The sequence below is a fragment of the Melopsittacus undulatus genome, chromosome 8 (assembly GCF_012275295.1).
Source record: "Melopsittacus undulatus isolate bMelUnd1 chromosome 8, bMelUnd1.mat.Z, whole genome shotgun sequence".
NCBI lineage: Eukaryota > Metazoa > Chordata > Aves > Psittaciformes > Psittaculidae > Melopsittacus > Melopsittacus undulatus.
Window position 1 is genome coordinate 52700817 of NC_047534.1, and position 18314 is coordinate 52719130.

Genomic DNA, 18314 nt, shown 5'->3' on the forward strand with positions numbered 1-18314 from the left:
GCTTCCCTAAAGCTTTGCCCAGCCTTCCACAAAGCCTATTTTGGGATATTGGAAAGAACAGTGACTTAGCTGGCACCAAGGGGTGTAACCACGATGGAGCCCTGCATCTGTACTGCCTGTTGATGGGGAAAGCATGCAGCAGGTCCTCCTGGCTTGCATGGTTGTATTTTGCCTACAAGGAACCTGTAGAGGGGCTGGCTTTTTCCTAGTCTACATTTAATCCTAGTCAGTATTCCAAGTGTTTTCAGAGGAGTTTGCAGGCCATTGTCTTAGTGGTGCAGAAGTGATTTCTAAGCAAATCTTGCCCTGTCCACACTTGCTTCCCCCCCATCCTGCTCCCATAGCCTGAGTTTAAAAGCTGGCTGCTTATCTGTCCTGCCTCTGCATTCAGAAACATCTGGGTTCTGTCAGCTCCAAAACACAGCTCCCACCCCACATCCAGCCATGCACCCCCATCCTTTCGTGTGTGAGAGCATTGCTCCATCCCGAGCAGACTGAGCTGCAGCCAAGCTCCTGCTTTTGGGAAAGGAAATACCTTTTCATACTGGCTCATTTTGATGTATGTTCTTACTGCTTTTGGAGAGGTGTGGGATAGGGGGGATATTTCCCAGCTGTTTCTCCACAGAACCACATCTGTCAGGCCCTTAGCATAAAGATTCCTATAGAATTCTACAAGTAGAAGGGGATGCATCCCTGCAAATGCCAGGCACTGTGGGGCTTGTGGGTTTGTCAATGCATGGCTGCAGTGATTGATAGCACTGTTCCTTGATGCTGGATTATGAGGCAGGTCTTTATATTCATGGCTTGCACTGTGATTGACAGGGGAAATCACCCACCTGTGGCTGGTTTCTGCCTTGGCTCGTGCAGTGCTTACCAAGCAGAGGTCACATTCAGGCTGTTGAGGTATTTCTGGGGTTTTATCACCGGATTGTGATAAAAACGGGGTTGTTTTTATCACAAGCATTGCTAAAATAGGTGAAAACTTGGCCACTTGATCTACATCTGCAGTGATGATGCTGGACACCTCATGCCTGTGTAGCCGTGGTTGGTTTGAACCCTACAGCTGAGGGTTGGAGGGACCTACAAGAGCCCACCTTGTGTCTGCAGGGTCTCTAGGGGGAGGCAGGAAGTGTTGAGTAAGTGCTTAGGAAGCATTTAGTAGCATTTCCAGGTCTTCATCTGCCACCTCAACAACTTGCAGTTCCAATCAGTGCTTTGCACTGATGAGGAGCAAGCCCCTGCTCACAGAGGTGGTGCTTTGCAATGGGGTGAGCTGGATGGAGGGTGAACCATGCTAGCTAAAGAGAGCATCTTTCCTCCTTTCCATTCTCCCCACTGCCTGTTCATAGCTTTTCCTTGCTGCTGCTGGAAGCTCCAAGCCCCCCTGTCCTACCTGCTCTGATAAGACTTGTCTCAAAGCCTGGTTTCTGTGTATTTAATGCCTGCCAAGCCCTCTCCCCTCCCAGCAGGACCTGAAATAATGCTCTTCTCAAGGGGAAAAGCGTTTCCACACAAGTTCTCCCTTCCCTTTTCTGGCTGGAGCCCGGTGCATCCCTTCCAGCCACCCACATTCCCAGCATACCAGTGCCGGGGGATGGTTTGGGAAGCATTTCAAGCAGGCTGGAGTATCTCCTGCTCAGGCTTTCCCCTGCGAATTTCCTCTTACAGCATTCCAGAAAAGGGCACCAAATCCTCCAGGGCTTCTGTGCTGGAGGAGAGAGCCCCACTAGGTTAGAAACAGCCGAAGCAAGTGATGCTTGTCTTCCCCTTCCCATCAGCTCTGTATTCCTACCTAAGGAATGTAAGTTTGGGGGTGATTTTCTGCTTGATTTAACTCTCAAGATGAGGGATTTAAAAGGGGGGTGGAAGGAGGAAAGGAAGAACAGAGTTGTGAGTGACACCAGCTGAGGTCTTACCAGCTCTTGCATCAGCCACAGCACTGGCAGTCCAAGTGCTGTGTGTTCTGTGGCAGTGGGAGATGGTTCAGGCTCTGCTCTGGGATGCTGATGCAACAAGCATTCCACAGGGATGCTGAAAGTGCTTTTGGAAGCATTTCCGGAGGAAAACAGAGATAAATCCCCTCTCTATATGTGTTTTTCCTCAAGTAAAGGAGGGCAGTTGGTGCAAGAAGGGATGTTTTTCTGCCTGGTCCATTCTTGGTTGGCCAGGATGCAGGAAAAGCCAGTCCCCATCCCAGGATATTCCAGTGTTGCAATGGGAGAGAGTGATGACCTGATTGAACATGCAAAAATCCAGGTCCTGTGGGCCTTCCACACTCGCTAACCTCTGCCCTGGGTTCCCACAGCATCTGAGTGCTTGATGGCTTTATAAATATGTATTAGAGCAATGTAACGTGTGAGTGCCCTGAAAGCTCTTGTGAAGTGGAGAGAAGGACCAATTTATGAGCCTTGGAGCAACATAACCCCAAATAACTTACAGGCATGAGGGCTGCTTCATACAGGATTGTAGCCAGCAGTGGTGTTGTGCAAGACCAGGCTGTGCTTGCTCTCCAAAGCCCTTGGTGATTTGTAGGCGATGCTGTGCTTACTATTAAGCACCCAGGTGATCTTTATGGAGAACATGAGGATGTGAGAGCCGGGTGAAGAGAAGGCTCCTTAAGGGGAGACCTGAGAGCAGCTCCAGTGCCTAAAGGGGCTGCAGGAAAGCTGGAGAGGGGCTTGGGACAAGGGCCTGTAGGGACAGGCCAAGGGGAATGGCTTGAACCTGCCAGAACAGGGGAGACTGAGCTGAGCTCTTAGGCAGAAGCTGTTCCCTGTGAGGGTGCTGAGGCGCTGGCACAGGGTGCCCAGAGAAGCTGTGGCTGCCCCATCCCTGGCAGTGTTCAAGGCCAGGTTGGACACAGGGGCTTGGAGCTCCCTGCTCCAGTGGAAGGTGTCCCTGTCTGTGGCAGGGGTTGGGAATGGATGATCCTAAGGTCCCTTTAACCCAGCCCAGTCCCGCAGGGTGGATCCGCAGCCTTTCCTAACGCGCTCTGTCCCTCTCCGCAGGCTGCCGCTGGCCGTGACCCTGGTTCCCTGCAGCCGGTTCCCTGCAGCCGGTTCCCTGCAGCCGGTTCCCTGCAGCCGGTTCCCTGCAGCCGGTTCCCTGCAGCCGGCTCTGCCCACGGACGGGCCATGGCTCCCTGAGTGCCCCCGGCCCGGCGGCGATGGCGGCGCAGCGCATCCGAGCGGCCAACGCGGGCGCACTGCCGCGGTGCAAGTCGGAGGGGACCCTCATCGACCTCGGCGAGGGCCTGGCTGAATCCGGCCTCTGCGATGTCAAAGGTGGGTCCGGGTCCCTCGGGGGGGGGTTAGGGTTAGGGTTAGGGTTAGAGGTGATGGGGAAGAGCATCAGTTGCTGCTGCATCCATGGGGGCAAGGGTGGGCTTGGACCAGACACCATAAGGTCAATCCGCTCAGAGAGGTGACAGCAACAAGGTGCTTGTTTTCCTCTTCCCCGGAGCTGGGAGCTTGCAGGTTGCTTGAATAAGCTTTATTTCTTCCTTTGAGTGCTGTTTCTCCAGCTGTATTTTACTTTACCCAGCAGAAAGGCTGTGTTCAGTAAAGAAGGGAATTACTGCTCCCCTGGCAGAACTGCATCCCAAGAAATAAATCCAGGTGGAAGTTAGCATGCGCCGAGGGCCTTTAAAACATGCACAGAAGTGATTGCTTTTATGGGTGTAGCAAGAAGAAAGCAAACATCAAACACACTGCAAATGAGATTGTTTTGGATGCAAAAATAGGAATTACTCATATTCTCCAAGGGGTTTGCTGATTTCAGCACATCCCTGTTAACCCTGCTGCTGGTGTGCAGAGCTGTGGGGACATGGGGATGGCCACTTGGCTGATCCAAAGGGATGGGGAGACCAAAACACCCCATCCTGCAAACAACTCGTGCAGTGCTAAGTTCGTGGTGGCTTCCTACAAAGGTGGCAAAACAATTCCAGCAGGGAGTTTATGTTATGGTGAATAAATGTCCTCATGGCTTTACCTGCCTGCTGCCAGGGGAAGTGGGTTATGATGGGCTGTTTAGGATGTGTACAAACTCTACTGTATAGAAGAGGGGCTTTGGACAAGGGATGTAGGGACAGGACAAGGGGAATGGCTTTAACCTGCCAGCGTGATTCTGTGATTTAAGGGGTGCCTGCTATTCTAGCCTTTGCCTCTAGGAGCTTAGATCCCAACATGCCAGATGAAATGGAGATCTGGTAGGAAGCAACTCCTACTCCTTCAAAACTCCTTCCAACACATGTAGTGCATCGTCCATCAGAGGTTCAGTGGGGCGGTGGGGTGGTGGTTCCCCATACAGGAGCCACTACATGAGGCCTTGCATTGAGGGGAGGTTTGTTGCTAAGGCAATTGACTGCATCAGGAGCATAACAAGTTGCTGCTGCTTCTGTTTTGGCTCCCAATAGCTGCATTAGTGCCTTCAGATCATGAACCCTTTGGGAAGAGGAACATGGATGTATCAGAAGCACTGGAGGGAGAAGGAGGTTTGAGAGGTTGTAAAACTACCATATTTCACTGCTTAAAACAGGGGATTCTGACCTGAAATAAATGATTGCAAATAAGATGTGACTCTTGTGGGTTGCTTATGGTGCTGTTTTCTCCTTGGCTTTGCAGTGCCTTCTCCTAGTGCCTTGCTGATCGACAATCCCACATGCTTTGGAAACGCGAAGGAAGTGATAGCAATCAAAGATTACTGCCCAACTAATTTCACCACTTTAAAGTTCTCCAAAGGGGACCACCTTTATGTCTTGGACACGTCAGGAGGGGAGTGGTGGTATGCTCACAACACCACTGAAATGGGTTACATCCCTTCCTCCTATGTCCAGCCTGTAAACTACCGCAACTCTTCCTTAACGGATAGTGGCATGATAGACAATCTACTGGAGAGCCCTGACGAGGGGGTCAAGGAGTTAGACCTGCTTGGAGAGTGGACTGACGTGAAAAGGAACTCTTTGAAACCCTACAGTAACAACCCGTTCTTGAATGGTGTCCAGACAAACCCGTTTCTGAATGGGAATCTGCAGACAGTGCCCAGCTCGGACAGAGAATCCAACTCCAATGTCACCGTTGACTTGCTGCTCTTTGACACGGGGACTTCTGCTTCAGCTGCTTCCAGTTTGGCTGCTAATAGCAGCCTGGGTAACATCTTTGATGAGTTTCCCTCTACAACCAGGCTGGATCTGGAGCAGCCTGTGAAAAGGGATAATCCCTTCTTCAGGAGTAAGCGCTCCTACAGCTTGTCCGAGCTGTCCGTTCTTCAGGCCAAGTCGGATGCTCCAGCATCATCAGGGTTCTTCAGCGGTCTCAAGTCTCCCACCCCTGAGCAGTTCCAGAGCCGGGAGGACTTTAGGACAGCGTGGTTGAACCACAGGAAGCTGGCTCGGTCTTGCCATGACTTGGATTTGCTTGGTCAAAATCCTGGCTGGGGTCAGACGCAACCAGTGGAGACCAACATTGTCTGCAAGCTGGATAGCTCTGGTGGAGCCGTTCAGCTTCCAGACACCAACATCAGCATCCGCGTGCCTGAAGGCCACGTGTGCCCTGGGGAAACGCAGCAGATCTCCATGAAGGCGATGCTGGATCCACCGCTGGAGCTGAACAGTGACAAGTGCAGCACCATCAGCCCGGTCCTGCAGATCAAACTGAGCAACATGGAGGTGAAAACCTTCATCATCCTGGAGATGAAAGTGTCAGCAGAGGTCAAGAACGACATCATGAGCAAGAGCATGGTAGGACTGCAGTGCCTGCGGAGTGACATGAAAGAGGGGCCATACACACCAATGCAGCTGAGCTACTCCTATGGGGACACGATCCAGGTGCAGCTGGAGAACCTGGAGCCTTGCATGTACATCGCAGCTGTAGCCCAGGGGCAGAACATCCTCTACCCTTACACCGTTTGGGATTACATCAGCAAGAAGATCACGGTTGGTGTCTATGGCCCAAAACACATTCACCCCTCCTTTAAAACTGTTGTGGCCATGTTTGGGCACGAGTGTGCACCTAAGACCCTCCTGGTGAATGAGGTTACAAGGCAGTCCCACAGCCCGGCTCCCGTTGCCCTCCAGCTCTGGGGGAAGCATCAGTTTGCTCTGTCCCGGCCTCAGGACCTCAAGCTCTGCATGTTCTCCAACATGACCAACTACGAGGTGAAAGCTAGCGAGCAAGCCAAGATCGTGCGGGGCTTCCAGATGAAGCTGGGCAAGGTCAGCCGGCTCATCTTCCCTATTGCATCCCTTGATCCCAACGAGCTCTCGGACTTCACGCTAAGGATACAGGTCAAGGATGACAAGGATGCCATTTTGACCCAGTTCTGCGTCCAGACCCCGCAGCCACCTCCAAAAAGCGCCATCAAACCCATGGGGCAGAGGCGGTTCCTCAAGAAGAATGAGGTTGGGAAGATCATCCTTTCACCTCTGGCTGCCACCACCAAGTATCCGGTTTTTCAGGACCGGCCGGTGTTGAGCCTGAAGTATGGCAAGCTGCTGAAGACGGTGGTGAGGCAAAGCAAGAACCACTATTTGCTAGAGTACAAGAAGGGAGATGTCATAGCCCTCCTCAGCGAGGAGAAGATCAGGTTGAAAGGGCAGCTGTGGACCAAGGAGTGGTACATTGGTTACTACCAGGGGAAAATAGGTCTTGTACACACCAAAAACGTGCTCGTGGTTGGGAAGGTCAAGCCCAGCTACTTCTCTGGGCCAGATCTGACCACTGGCCTATTGCTTGAGCAGATCCTGAGGCCCTGCAAGTTCCTGACCTACATCTATGCCTCTGTGAGGACTCTGCTCATGGAGAACCTCAGTAGCTGGAGGTCTTTTGCTGATGCTCTGGGGTACTTGAACTTGCCGCTCACCTTCTTCTGCCGAGCGGAGCTGGACAGTGAACCAGAGCGAGTGGCCTCTGTGTTGGAGAAGCTGAAGGAAGACTGCAACAACAGCGAGAACAAGGAGAGGAAGTCCTTCCAGAAGGAGCTGATGGCGGTGAGTCTGGGGTCTGATGAGGGGATCTTGGTTCCCTGCTGGGGGACATGGATGTTGCCTCATTCAGGCTATAGGATCTCTAAGGTCTTCCATAGCCAGGTGTAAGTTCAGCCCCATTGTTGTACATGTTGGTGGGTTCCTGGTTTAATGGCAGTGAATGGGGCTTGTGCTGGGTGAAATGCCATGGGGACATGTTGTGTGAGGGCAGGCAACAGGCTTGCTTTGGAAGGAAGCTTATCTGAAGCCCCTCAAGATCAAGGTGGTTTTGGTCCTGTGTCTACTTGATTGATCCCTTTTAATGATGGATGCTTGTAGGAGTCACTCAGGAGCTGGTGGTTTCCTCAATCCTGATGTCAAAGTGTGCATCAGTAAAAGCAATAGTACTCGAAAAGCTGTCTTCACTTGGGATCCGAATTTAACAGGCAATTTAGGTGATCTTATGTTTGGAAGTCAGCTTGGTTTTGGGCAACTAAAGTAGTAACTTGTGAATGATCTATTATCTGACATACATTCACATAAACCAGTAATTGAATGTAATGAGTAAAGTCATCAAAACTGAGGGCTCATTTGTGAACTGACAAAGGAGCTGTGTCACTTGATGAGCATTTGGTTCCAAGGTGTATGCCTGGCTTTAGTGGCCAGCTGCAAGACAGCAGGAGGTTTAGGGTTGAAATCCTTCCCAGAAGGGGTTGTCAAGCACTACCCCATCTCTTTTTGGGTGGCAGCTAAACCCAAGGTACCTCTGAGCTGGGATGCTTTACATTCACCTGTGGCTCATGCTTGCAAACTAAAATGCATGGCTCACTTCTGTCCTGGAAAGCATTTGGGGAAGTGCTGCCTCCGAGTGTTTCTAGGATGCATTAGGGAATGTCTTACAAGAAATCATCTTCATGATCATTTATATCATTTTACAGAAAGTGAGCCAAAGAAAATACAGGATGAAATGCCTGGAAGAGATTTGCAGCTCTCCTCTAAAAAGGCTGTCCAGGAGAAGCAGGATAACTGAGTTATAGGCAATTGTGTGGTTTAAGGTGCCAATTGAATTAAGGAATAGCCACAGCTTCAGTTTGTGACCATGGGTGCAGGCAGCAGCAGTAAAATGAAGTTGTGAAAAGGCATTCTGGATAAGGAGAACTGGGTCCCTCACTACAAGAGAGACATTGAGGTGCTGGAGCAGGGCCAGAGAAGGGCAATGGAGCTGGTGCAGGGCCTGGAGCACAAGAGAGATGGGGAATGGCTGAGGGACCTGGGGGGTTCAGATGGAGAAGAGAAGGCTCAGGGGGGACCTGATGGCTCCTACAAGTGCCTGCCAGGAGGATGGAGCCAGGAGGGGCTGGGCTCTGCTCCCAAGGAACAAGGGATGGGACAAGAGGAAACGGCCTCAAGCTGCACCAGGGTGGGTTTAGATGGAGCTGAGGAACAATTCCTGCCCCACAGGGTGCTCAGGCATTGGAACAGGCTGCCCAGGGCAGGGCTGCAGGCACCGGCCCTGCAAGTGTTCACACAGCGTGGAGACGAGGCCTCAGTGCCATGGGGCAGTGGTGGCCTTGGCAGTGCTGGGAATGGTTGGAGGGGATGAGCTTAAAGGGCTTTTCCAGCCTGGTTGATTCCATGATTCTATTTCATTTCCCAAAATTCCCTTAAATATAAGGGGGAAATCTGAGGCTGGAGTGTGAGGTGTTACAAAGAGGATATGGCCCATCATTCCTCATGGAAATACTGTCCAGCAAGTTCCCTGTGCCTGGGTACCACTTTGTGGCCCATGGGCATTTCAGGTGCCAGGTCATGCCACCACTGCTCCTTCTGTTGAGGATTCTTCTGGCCATCATATGAGGTTGTCTGTCTCCTTTCTGGGGCCATCTAGGAGAGGAGAATACCCTCTGTGGTAGTCAAGGCTGGTGTCTGACCCCATGGTTTCTTTAAGGGAGGGTTTGTTCCTTTAATCATTAGCCTGAGTGAACAATGAGATGAAATCTGTGCTCCTCTTGCTGGGTGCTCGCAAAGGCTTTGTGCTGTTTGCCTTACCTGTAAGCATTCCTTTTATCTATTCCCTTTGTCTCCAGGGCTCCCAGACTGTAGGTCATTGAAAATCTATGTCAGACCTCAGTGGGGAGAATAAGGGGAAGATAAAGCTCTTTGGGTACTCAGAGAGCAGCTCCTTCAAGGGGAGGGCTGTAAGCTGCAGGAAAACATCCTGCTCCCCAAGGGATGCCTGGAGTGCATAGCACCAGAGCAGGATTTATTTCCCTTGTTTGAATGGAGGCTAATCCTGAGTGTTGGTTTTGTTTGCTCTTCTTTGTGGGTCTGAGCCTGTCCATCAAGGATGAGCTCCCTTTCTGGTAGATGCTGCTGCTTCTAAACCCCCCTTGGTGCTGTCAAATCCTCCTTAACTTCGGGAGAAATGCAAGGTGTTTTATTGTGTTTAAATCTGATTTGATTTATAACAAAGGGACTTGCTTTTCAAGGGCTGCTGGCAAGAGCTGGTTGCACTAAGCTCTGATCTGACCATTGCTTGTCTCATCTCAAAGGGACTGTGAAGGGTGAAGTGGTGAGGAGGCTTATCTCCCTTGAGTGTTGAGTACACAGAACTGCAGTGGCAAAGCCATGCAAGAGCTGCCAAGCATGGAAAAGCCTAATGATGGTGACTAGTTAATAAGTGACCTGCTTTTAATCATTACTGGTTTTAATCGAGCACCAGCAGTGCTTTGTGAAGGTAACTGGGTGAATGTTGCTCAGATGTTAGCCTGGGTACTGATGCAAGAAGCTGGGCCACCAGTACCTGGCTAGGCAGTGACTGCACTACCTGCTCCTTCAGATGGACCTATGATGAGACAGAACAATTCTCTCTTTCTCTGGGTGTTTGTATAGAGCTACTCATTCATCATCACTTGCCATCAGATGCTGCCGTTGGGAAAAATCTGGGTCTTCTGGGAATGCCGTTGGGCATGTCAGCAGGGAGCTGTGGAAGTCAGGAGCTTTTCTTCTTCAGGCTGCTTTTAAAGGTCATACAGAAGATGATGTTGGGATCTTTTGCTCCCTGTTGTTTTCTCATTTGCTCTGCTTGCCTTGTACCAAAAGAGAATGCTTGTCCCTTGTGTGTGCAGGTCCCAAAGAGCTGCAGGCGAGCTTCAGCAGGGTGTCCATTGCTGGGACCTTGTGTTGGCACAGCACAGCATGCTAGACCAAGGTTGCTTATGTTGGGCCCCTCTTGCTCCTCCATCCTAAAGCAATCATCTGGCTAATGGTAGTCCCTGTGCTGGATTTGGGTCCCAAGGGAAAGACTGACTCCTGCCCTTCTTCTGACTTCATGGGAACAAATCCCCATCACACGTATAGATCCTGCATGCTGCTTCCCTAAGGAACCATGCTGCACTGTGCTGAAGACCCAAAAGAATTGGTATTTAACATCATGTATAGTGCAGTATTTTGCATGTGACTGATGATTTTAGGGGTGCTTCAGCCAAAAGAAGGGAGTGAAAGAGATGTTTAATGCCTAAACCAGGGGTTATTTTGGGGAGAGATTGTACATCCTCCTGCATCCCAGAGAGGATGATGGAGATGGAAGCCTGTGTATGAGCATGCTCCCCTCAGTGGGACTCACCAGCTACTAGGGGTTAATGGAGCCTTTCTCCCCTGTGTCTGATGAGGTTCCAGGTGGGAGCTGTGTTGTGATGCCAGCCTAGACACAGTGCCTGCAGATGCGGGAGTGAACCATGAAGGTTGTAGTGATGGGCACAGGCAGCAGTTGGCCATGTATCTATAGGCAGTGTATGGAGTTTCCTTTACCTTCTGGCCTGGCTTGCTTTCTTCCAGGTGCTGGTTTCCATTATTAGAGGATGGGAAAGGGGATTCTGCATTTCAGAGCTGGGATGCAAATCCAGCCTCCCTTGAATGCCTTTTAAGTAGAGGCGCTTCTACACTGCTTTGAACTGGGATTTGAATATCAAACCACCTCCTTTACTTAACCTTACCTGTCTGGTGGAGCTGGCTTGGAGCCCTTCTGAGGTTAATAAATGCTTTGGAGGGTGCTGGTGAGGCACAGCCCAGGTCACACCTCCGCAGGGAGCATGGCTGGGTACCAAGGGGTGGGAATGAGGTGGCTATAACCTTGTTAATCCCAGTCCAGGCTTGCAGAAGAGCCCCATGGCTGCCCACATTCCATGAGGTTCTATGGCAGGAGGACTAAGTTCTACCCAGGCTAAAAAGGCTGTGTTGCTGTTACCACTACCCTTTGGCTTTGTACCTTAGTGGCTTTGTCTCCTCCTTGCACCCCATCCCCACGTGGCTTTGGCGCTATTCCCATTTCCCATCACTTCTATCCATTCTCCTGCATGTTTTCCCTAGCCCATAATGTGCATGCTGAGCCTCCCCAGCTCAAATCACAGGGGACAAAGCACAGGAAGGAGGTGGTTCTGTGGCCATCAGTAGGTTTCAGAGTTAACCCTCACACTGCAGGGTGGGGAGTGATCCATCTCCTCCAGAACTGCTGCTTTGGGTCATTGGAGTGTCCCCAGCTGCTTTGCTTGGTGCTGTTCTCTTGTTTATACTGAGCAGCAGAAGGAACAAGAGACTCTGTCTCCTGTAGCTTTAGGCTTAACCCCAGTGGTGCACTTGGCTCTTGGTGGCCTCTTCTGATGCCTCAGACCTGCTCAGCCTCTGGCAAGAGGTGGGAGTCATCCATCCACCTGGAAAGGCCATTTTGAGGATGCTAAATCTTGCCCTTCCTTAGGATCATCCGGATCCTCTGCCTGCAGAGAGGATGATGGATCCATGGGTTGGGTGGTGAGGAAGTGCTGCTGAATAGGAAGTTCTGGCACACAGGTGTGAGATCTAAATGCTGCTTAATGCCCTTAAAGAATGATGCTCTTTGAAATGCATTTTCCTTGCTTGCTTAACAAGAGGGTTTGTTACTTCAGCTCACACAGGAAACCAGTGTAAGCACTTTGGAGGAGCAAACAAGCGCTGGGCTGCAGCTGTAATTAGAATGGAGCCCAGCTTTAAGCTGGAAGCAGATAAGGGAAAAATCAATGTGCATTTGCCTTGCAAATTGCTGGAGTGCTTTCAGATGTTCCCATCTTCCACCAAATGTCCCTGTGAGGGTTTAACCCTTCTGCCCCAGAGCCAAACCCACTGGGGTCTGCCCATAGCTCCGTGGTGAAGGTATGAGTGCTGTTCCCAATAGGAAACAGTGTGGCTCCTTGGTGCTTGGCATCCCTTGCAGGGCTATCACCTGCATCCCTGAGCTGTGCTTTGCCTTTATGGAAGGGACACGTTGGAACACTGATGGGTGTGTTCACCCATCCTGAGTACACTGGTGCCATGACTCCGGAGCTGGCTGTAGGAAAACGAGGTATTCAGCACATGAGCACCCAGGGCATGGTGTGGGATCTCTCTGCTTGATTGCCATGCTTTAAAAGGGGGATGTCAATTCCTTAATCCAAAGCACCTTTCTGTAGCCACTTGAGGCTCAGGCTGGGATTTGCTCTGCTGAGGCTGTTGTGGTCCACAGGCTCTGGCAAAGGATGGGGAGCCCTGGTGAGTGGGCTGTTGATTGTGTTGGTCAGATCTTGTCCTCTGGGAATTGCTACTTAAACCTTTCCTTTCCTGAGCTACATTGTGGGGTTTCTCCTATTTCACTTGGAGCAGATCTGATGTTAATGGTTAGCTCTGGTCCTCGAGATAGGAGCTCTTATCCTCAAGATAACCCTGCTCTGTCATCTCTTTCCCTGGCTAAGTCATTGCCAGCTGGAAAACCAAGACTGCTGCTGTTCTCTTCCCCACTTCTTCCAAACCATGCAGAAAAATCTCAGCTTTTAGGTCCATAAATGATGGAGAAGGAGGAGGTTTCTGAACTGGCATGGGGAGGCAAAGGAGCAGTGAGAAGAGCAAGAACATCTCAAGCCAAGCCATGGTCCTGTACTGGCCCTTTGCCTGGGTCTCACCCCAGCCCATCTCCTCCCAAGGCTGATCATAGTGTAGAATCCCAGACTGGTTTGGATTGGAAAGGACCTTAAACCTCATCCAGTTCCAACCCCCTGTGATACCTTCCATTAGACCAGTTTGTTCCAAGCCCCAGTTTCCTCAGCCTGGACCTTTATCCACGTCCCATTCGAAAGTGTTGTGGTTGGCTCATACCCACTGATGATGCTTTTCTATGCTTTGGGAGGGAAACTGCATGGACTGTGCTGGATTAATTACATTGATTAAAGGCATCTGTTCCTCTTAGTCCCTGGGATGCTTTAAACTGCTTATGGTGGAGCCTGAACATCTGGAGGGGTTGCCTGGAAAATGAAGCTAGGGTATGGTGCTCCATTCCATTAACAGGATTACCCTTCTGAGGAGCCTGGTGGCCTCATTTCACCAGCTGCTGCTCCAAAGGGGGTGGGAGGCTTTAGAGTGGCTTCTCAATGGTCTTCTTCCCTGCATGGTTCTCTTCCTATTCCCTCTTTCCTTGACTCTCTCATTTGGTTCTCACCCCTGTCCTTCAGGCCCTGCTGAAGATGGACTGCCAGGGGCTGGTGGTGCGGCTCATCCAGGACTTCGTGCTGCTGACCACGGCTGTGGAGGTGGCCCAGCGCTGGAGGGAGCTGGCCGAGAAGCTCGCCAAGGTCTCCAAGCAGCAGATGGATGCCTATGAGGCCCCACACCGGGACAAGACAGGGACAGTGGACAGTGAGGTGAGAGTGATGGAGCGTGGTCTCCGTCCTTGGGTTGCAGGTACCTTCAGAGCGGGTTCTGCTGCAGCACCTTTGGGGGATAAGAGGGATTTGGGGATGGTGGAGAAGTTTTGGGGTATTCCTAGTAATGTGCTTGTTTTGGGATGGGGGTGCATTGGATGATGCTTTCCAGCCTGCCTCTGCTCTGATCTATCCCTCCTTCCCCACACCCCTGGAAGTGCTCACAAGCCATGTCCACAAGGCTCTCAGTGATGTGGGTTAGTGGTGGCCATGGCTGAACTTGATAATCTTAAAGGTCTTTTCCAACCCCATTGAGTCTCTGTTTCTCTGACCACAGGCCATGTGGAAGCCAGCGTACGACTTCCTTCTCACCTGGAGCAGCCAGATGGGCGACAGCTATCGCGACGTGATCCAGGAGCTGCACACTGGGCTGGACAAGATGAAGAGCCCCATCACCAAGCGCTGGAAGCACCTCACTGGCACCCTGATCCTCGTCAACTCCTTGGACATGCTGCGGGCAGCTGCCTTCAGCCCACAGGACCATGAGGACTTTGCCATCTAGGTCCTGCAGCACTGGTTTTGTCTGTATCTCCTTTGCTGGGGTGTTTATCCTGTGCTCCCCCCCCCCCCCCTTCTTTTTTAAGCAGTGGACTAAAAAGAGATGGAGGTTGTTGCTCTTCTTGGGCTTTAAGAGGACAAAGTTTCTAAGCTCTCCACTAGGACTGGGAATCATCAGGAGACATCCATCCCTCCTTGATGGGAAGGCATCCGGCAGGGAATGGCTTTTCCTATGGCATTGCTACCACTTCTTTCTTACTAAAAAACTTGGAAGGGGGGGAGGGAACACAAGAGAGATCCCATTTTTTAGGCATTTACAAATAAAAGTCTACTTTTTGTAACAAGCAGGAAAGGCTGGAACCACTTGGGGGGGGCTGTGTCTGGTTTTTACACTTTAGAAACCCCTTTTAAAGTGTTTTGGAGCTGAGTGTGAGTCATGTAAACGTGTCTTTTGAAGAGACAGCACAGCCTATGGCTACGGGCAGGCTGCCAGGCAGTAAAGCACAATTGGAGCTCAGGATGTCTTCAGTCCAACAGCATCTTTCACCAAAAAGGGTTTATTTCAACAGGGAATGTTTAAGTGTTCACATATGGTGTAGATGAGGCCCTCAGTGCCCTGGGTTAGTGGTGGCCTTGGCAGTGCTGTGGAATGGTTGGACTGAATGAGCTTAAAGGGCTTTTCTAACCTGGTTGATCCTGTGATTCTCTGATTTCAGGTTTTGTTCTTGATTTCATTGATTTCTGTTTGATTTGCTTGTCTGCAAATCCATGTTTTCTTATGGCAGGGGCTGGAACTGGATGATCTTAAAGTCCTTTCCAACCCAAACCAGCCTGGGATTCAGGGGTGCTCTGGCCATATGCCTCTTTGCTCCTACCTGGTCTGGGCAAGAAGAGCACCAGCCTCTGATTTAGGCTCACTGATTCCCTCTTAGCACTTCAACTTCCAAGGAAGGATTTGTCTGGTTTTGCCCCTTGGGCCAATGAAAGGAACAAACTCCTTCAGCACCGGTCCCCTTGCAAGTGTATTCACCCCACTTCCTGCTCTGCTTCAGCCAGCACAACTGAATGATCATCTCACAGCAGCTCAGCATCAGTGACTGAAGATGATGTGTCAGAAGGGGAGAGGGAATGAAAGTCACCTCTGGGTTATCAGTGTCTGTACAGAAGAGCTGGTTTATCCATGAGGTTTGCTTTGTTCTCGCCAGCGCTCAGTGTCTGCACATCCAGCTCATTTTGCAATGAGAACCAGCGCTTGATTAAAAGCCCTGGAGCTCTGTGGGCATCTATTTCCATCCCCAGAAATCTCCACTGAAAAGCAATTGCTTTGCTTCCTTTCCAGCTCTTAATTAAATGCTCATCTTGGATTAGCTGCTGTCAGAACACCCCTGTCTTGCAATAGGAGGAGCTGATCACAAGTGCTTAGAGGAGAGGAGGTGGGTCAAGGGTTGCTCATAGATTTGCCTCTTAGGGCAGGTTTCTTTGTCACCAAAGTCTAACCAAAGTTTCCTTGTCTGCTGGACCCTTTTACTACCGCCTTCAGGCCTGATGCCTTGGAAAACATGGGTTTGAATGGCTGTAAATGGAATGGAAGTGGTGTTCATCCCATCACATGTTCCCAGGGTGACCCTCTCAAGCCTCCTGTTGGAACCCCTTTGTTCTCTTAACAGGCTTTACCCAAAGCATCCCCTGGGGCTCACCTCTTAATAACACTGGTGAAATCCAGGGGACTTCCAAGCTCCAGGTGACACATTTAGTCTTCCTCATTATAATGTGGGGGGGAAGGCAGGCTATAGAGGCATGTTTTTCCCAAAGGCTGTGTGTAGAGAAGCCTGGCCAAAACCCAGGCAAGCTTCACTCACTGAGCAGTCCAGGGGTGACTGATGGCTTGATCTGGGGGGGAAGGACCCTGATGTCCTACATGGAAAGGAAGGAGCCTCAGGCTGGGGAGATGAATGTGTTGGTTTTGATGCTGTTTACCAGACTCGCTCGATGCTGGGTTGTCATTTCCCCTTCTTTCCCCACCCCTTACAATCACTGGACCCTTTCTCTACATGAAATCATTTTGCACCCACTCTAAGCAGGTCAGACCAATCATGTGTGGCCAAAACTCGATGGGACACCCCCACCATCTACTTGAGCAGCCTCAGGAAGGTGCCAAACCTCAGTTCCTGCCCTGCTCTGATTACCCCCCACTGAATGGTAATTAAAGCCTCCAGCAGATGCTTTGCAAAGCCTGGTCCCTTGCTGGGAGGGATGCTCGGTAACAGATGCAGCTTGCTTGGCTCTGCCTTAGCCAAGAGGGAAATGTCACCCCCAGGATAAGGCTGGGAGCATGTCAGAGAGGAAATCTGCTCCATTTGCTCAGGCAGGCTATTGAAGCCAGGTCATGCCATAGGATAAGCCAGCCAGTGTGTGTGGCTGGCAGGGATTTAGGATTTGCTGGTGACTGAGCAGCCTGTTCTGATGACTTGCTTTTATTATCCTAAGCAATCAGGTCTGGTGTATGAAACCTTTTGCCCTTCCTTAATGGGAAGGGAATTGATGCTGGGAGCGCTTGTTAGTACCTGTCAGGCAACGTGCAACAGGAGCTTATAGGGAGAGCCCTGACATCCACCATAGGCAGGGTGGGAGTTTGCTCTGGGGCAGATGAGCTCGGAGACATCCTCACCTCTCCCAGAAGTACCAACATCCTCGGGCAGTGAGGAAACATTTGGTGATGGAGATTTGATGGTGATGGGTTTGCACTTAAACAGGGGAAGTTCAGGTTGGATATAAGGAAGAAGTTCTGTGTGAGGTTTGTGAGGTGCTGGCATATTCCTGCAGTGGAGCCTGTCCTGCATTGTCTGGTTCACTTTGGCCATGGGTTTTCCCCAGGTTTCATCACCTCACCTATAAATAACTTCTAACCCCGCCTCTGCAGCTGAATTAATTGTTGTGGCTGCTGAAAGGACCTGGCTTGCTCTTGCCTGGGGAATGGAGCTGGACCAAGTGCACTGTGTCATGGGATGGGACATCTCTGGTGCCAAACCCCACTGGGATGCTGCATGGGGATCTGCAGGGGTATAGCTCCAGAGGAGAATGCAGAAGTCATGGCAGCATCACCCCTGCACTGCTCCCACCTTTTCAGGGAGGAGGGCAGAGCTCTGGACCATCACAGACATGGTGCCTGCAATCCTGAAGCAACTTGGTGGATGCACATGGGTTTGGGGTGGGGGGTTTTGAATTTGGGATGTTTTCTTTGGAGGGGGGTTGTTCTTGTTTCTTCTTGTTTTGCTGTTAAATGGGGCTGGTGCTGCCCTTGGCAGGTCACGTCCCCTCTCCTCTACTCCATCTTTACTTACTTTGAGCTTTCAGTGCTTTCCAACAGTGGGAAGCAAGGCTGAAAGGGCGTTTGGGAACTCCCATGAAACACCCCCATGACAACTGGAGTCCTGGCTGGCTGCTGCTGCAGCAGGTATTTACTTAAATCAAGTGAAGTCATTGCAGTGTGAGCATAGAAATGGGAGCGAGCAGGGCAAGGCAGCACTGGGATCCATGTGCTGGTGGCTGCGCTGGCCACCCTGAACAGTGGAGGAGGATGGGGTGCTCATTGGGAGGTCACTGCTGTTTCTGGCTCTTTGACCAGCAGTTTGTACCTCCTTCCTGCCAGGGCAGAGAAGGGACTTTGGCTCCTGTCTGTTGGCAGGTGTTTAAAATCAGAGATTTAAGGATTTGCTGGCAAAGCTCAGGCTGCGGTGCCTGGAGTGGGGTGGGGCATGCACAGCTCAGGGATAGGAGCAGTTGTCATCCCTGCCTCAGTTTCCCCTTGTAGGAAGGGACCCAGTCTCAGCTCTGCTCCAGAGATGATTGCCCCACACCCTCTGGCTCCTCACTCACTCTGGAATCCATCCCGGGCAGCAGGGTCCATAGGGCGCATAGATGGGTAACCAAGCCACTAGGACTTCCCCCAGCCCACTGGCTCTGCCTTGGTAGGGAAAGATGTTCTTGCTCCTACCTGTCAGTGATAGCATTAGTGATACTGGACTGCCCTCTCCTGGGCGCAGCTGAAACGACACAAAGGGAACTGTTTGCAAGTCCTGGCCTTGCACATTCCC

The 18314-nt window shown here is 51.1% G+C and overlaps 1 protein-coding gene across 1 annotated transcript; it reads left to right on the forward strand.

Annotated features, from left to right (window-relative positions):
* Positions 1 to 3035: 3035 nt before the first annotated feature.
* SH3BP4 (SH3 domain binding protein 4) lies at positions 3036 to 14572 on the forward strand. The gene is made up of 4 exons (XM_005152709.3): positions 3036 to 3284; positions 4623 to 6985; positions 13474 to 13662; positions 14000 to 14572. The coding sequence occupies exons 1-4, from the start codon at positions 3167 to 3169 to the stop codon at positions 14222 to 14224; spliced, it is 2895 nt and encodes a 964-aa protein (XP_005152766.1). The 5' UTR covers positions 3036 to 3166; the 3' UTR covers positions 14225 to 14572.
* Positions 14573 to 18314: the final 3742 nt, after the last annotated feature.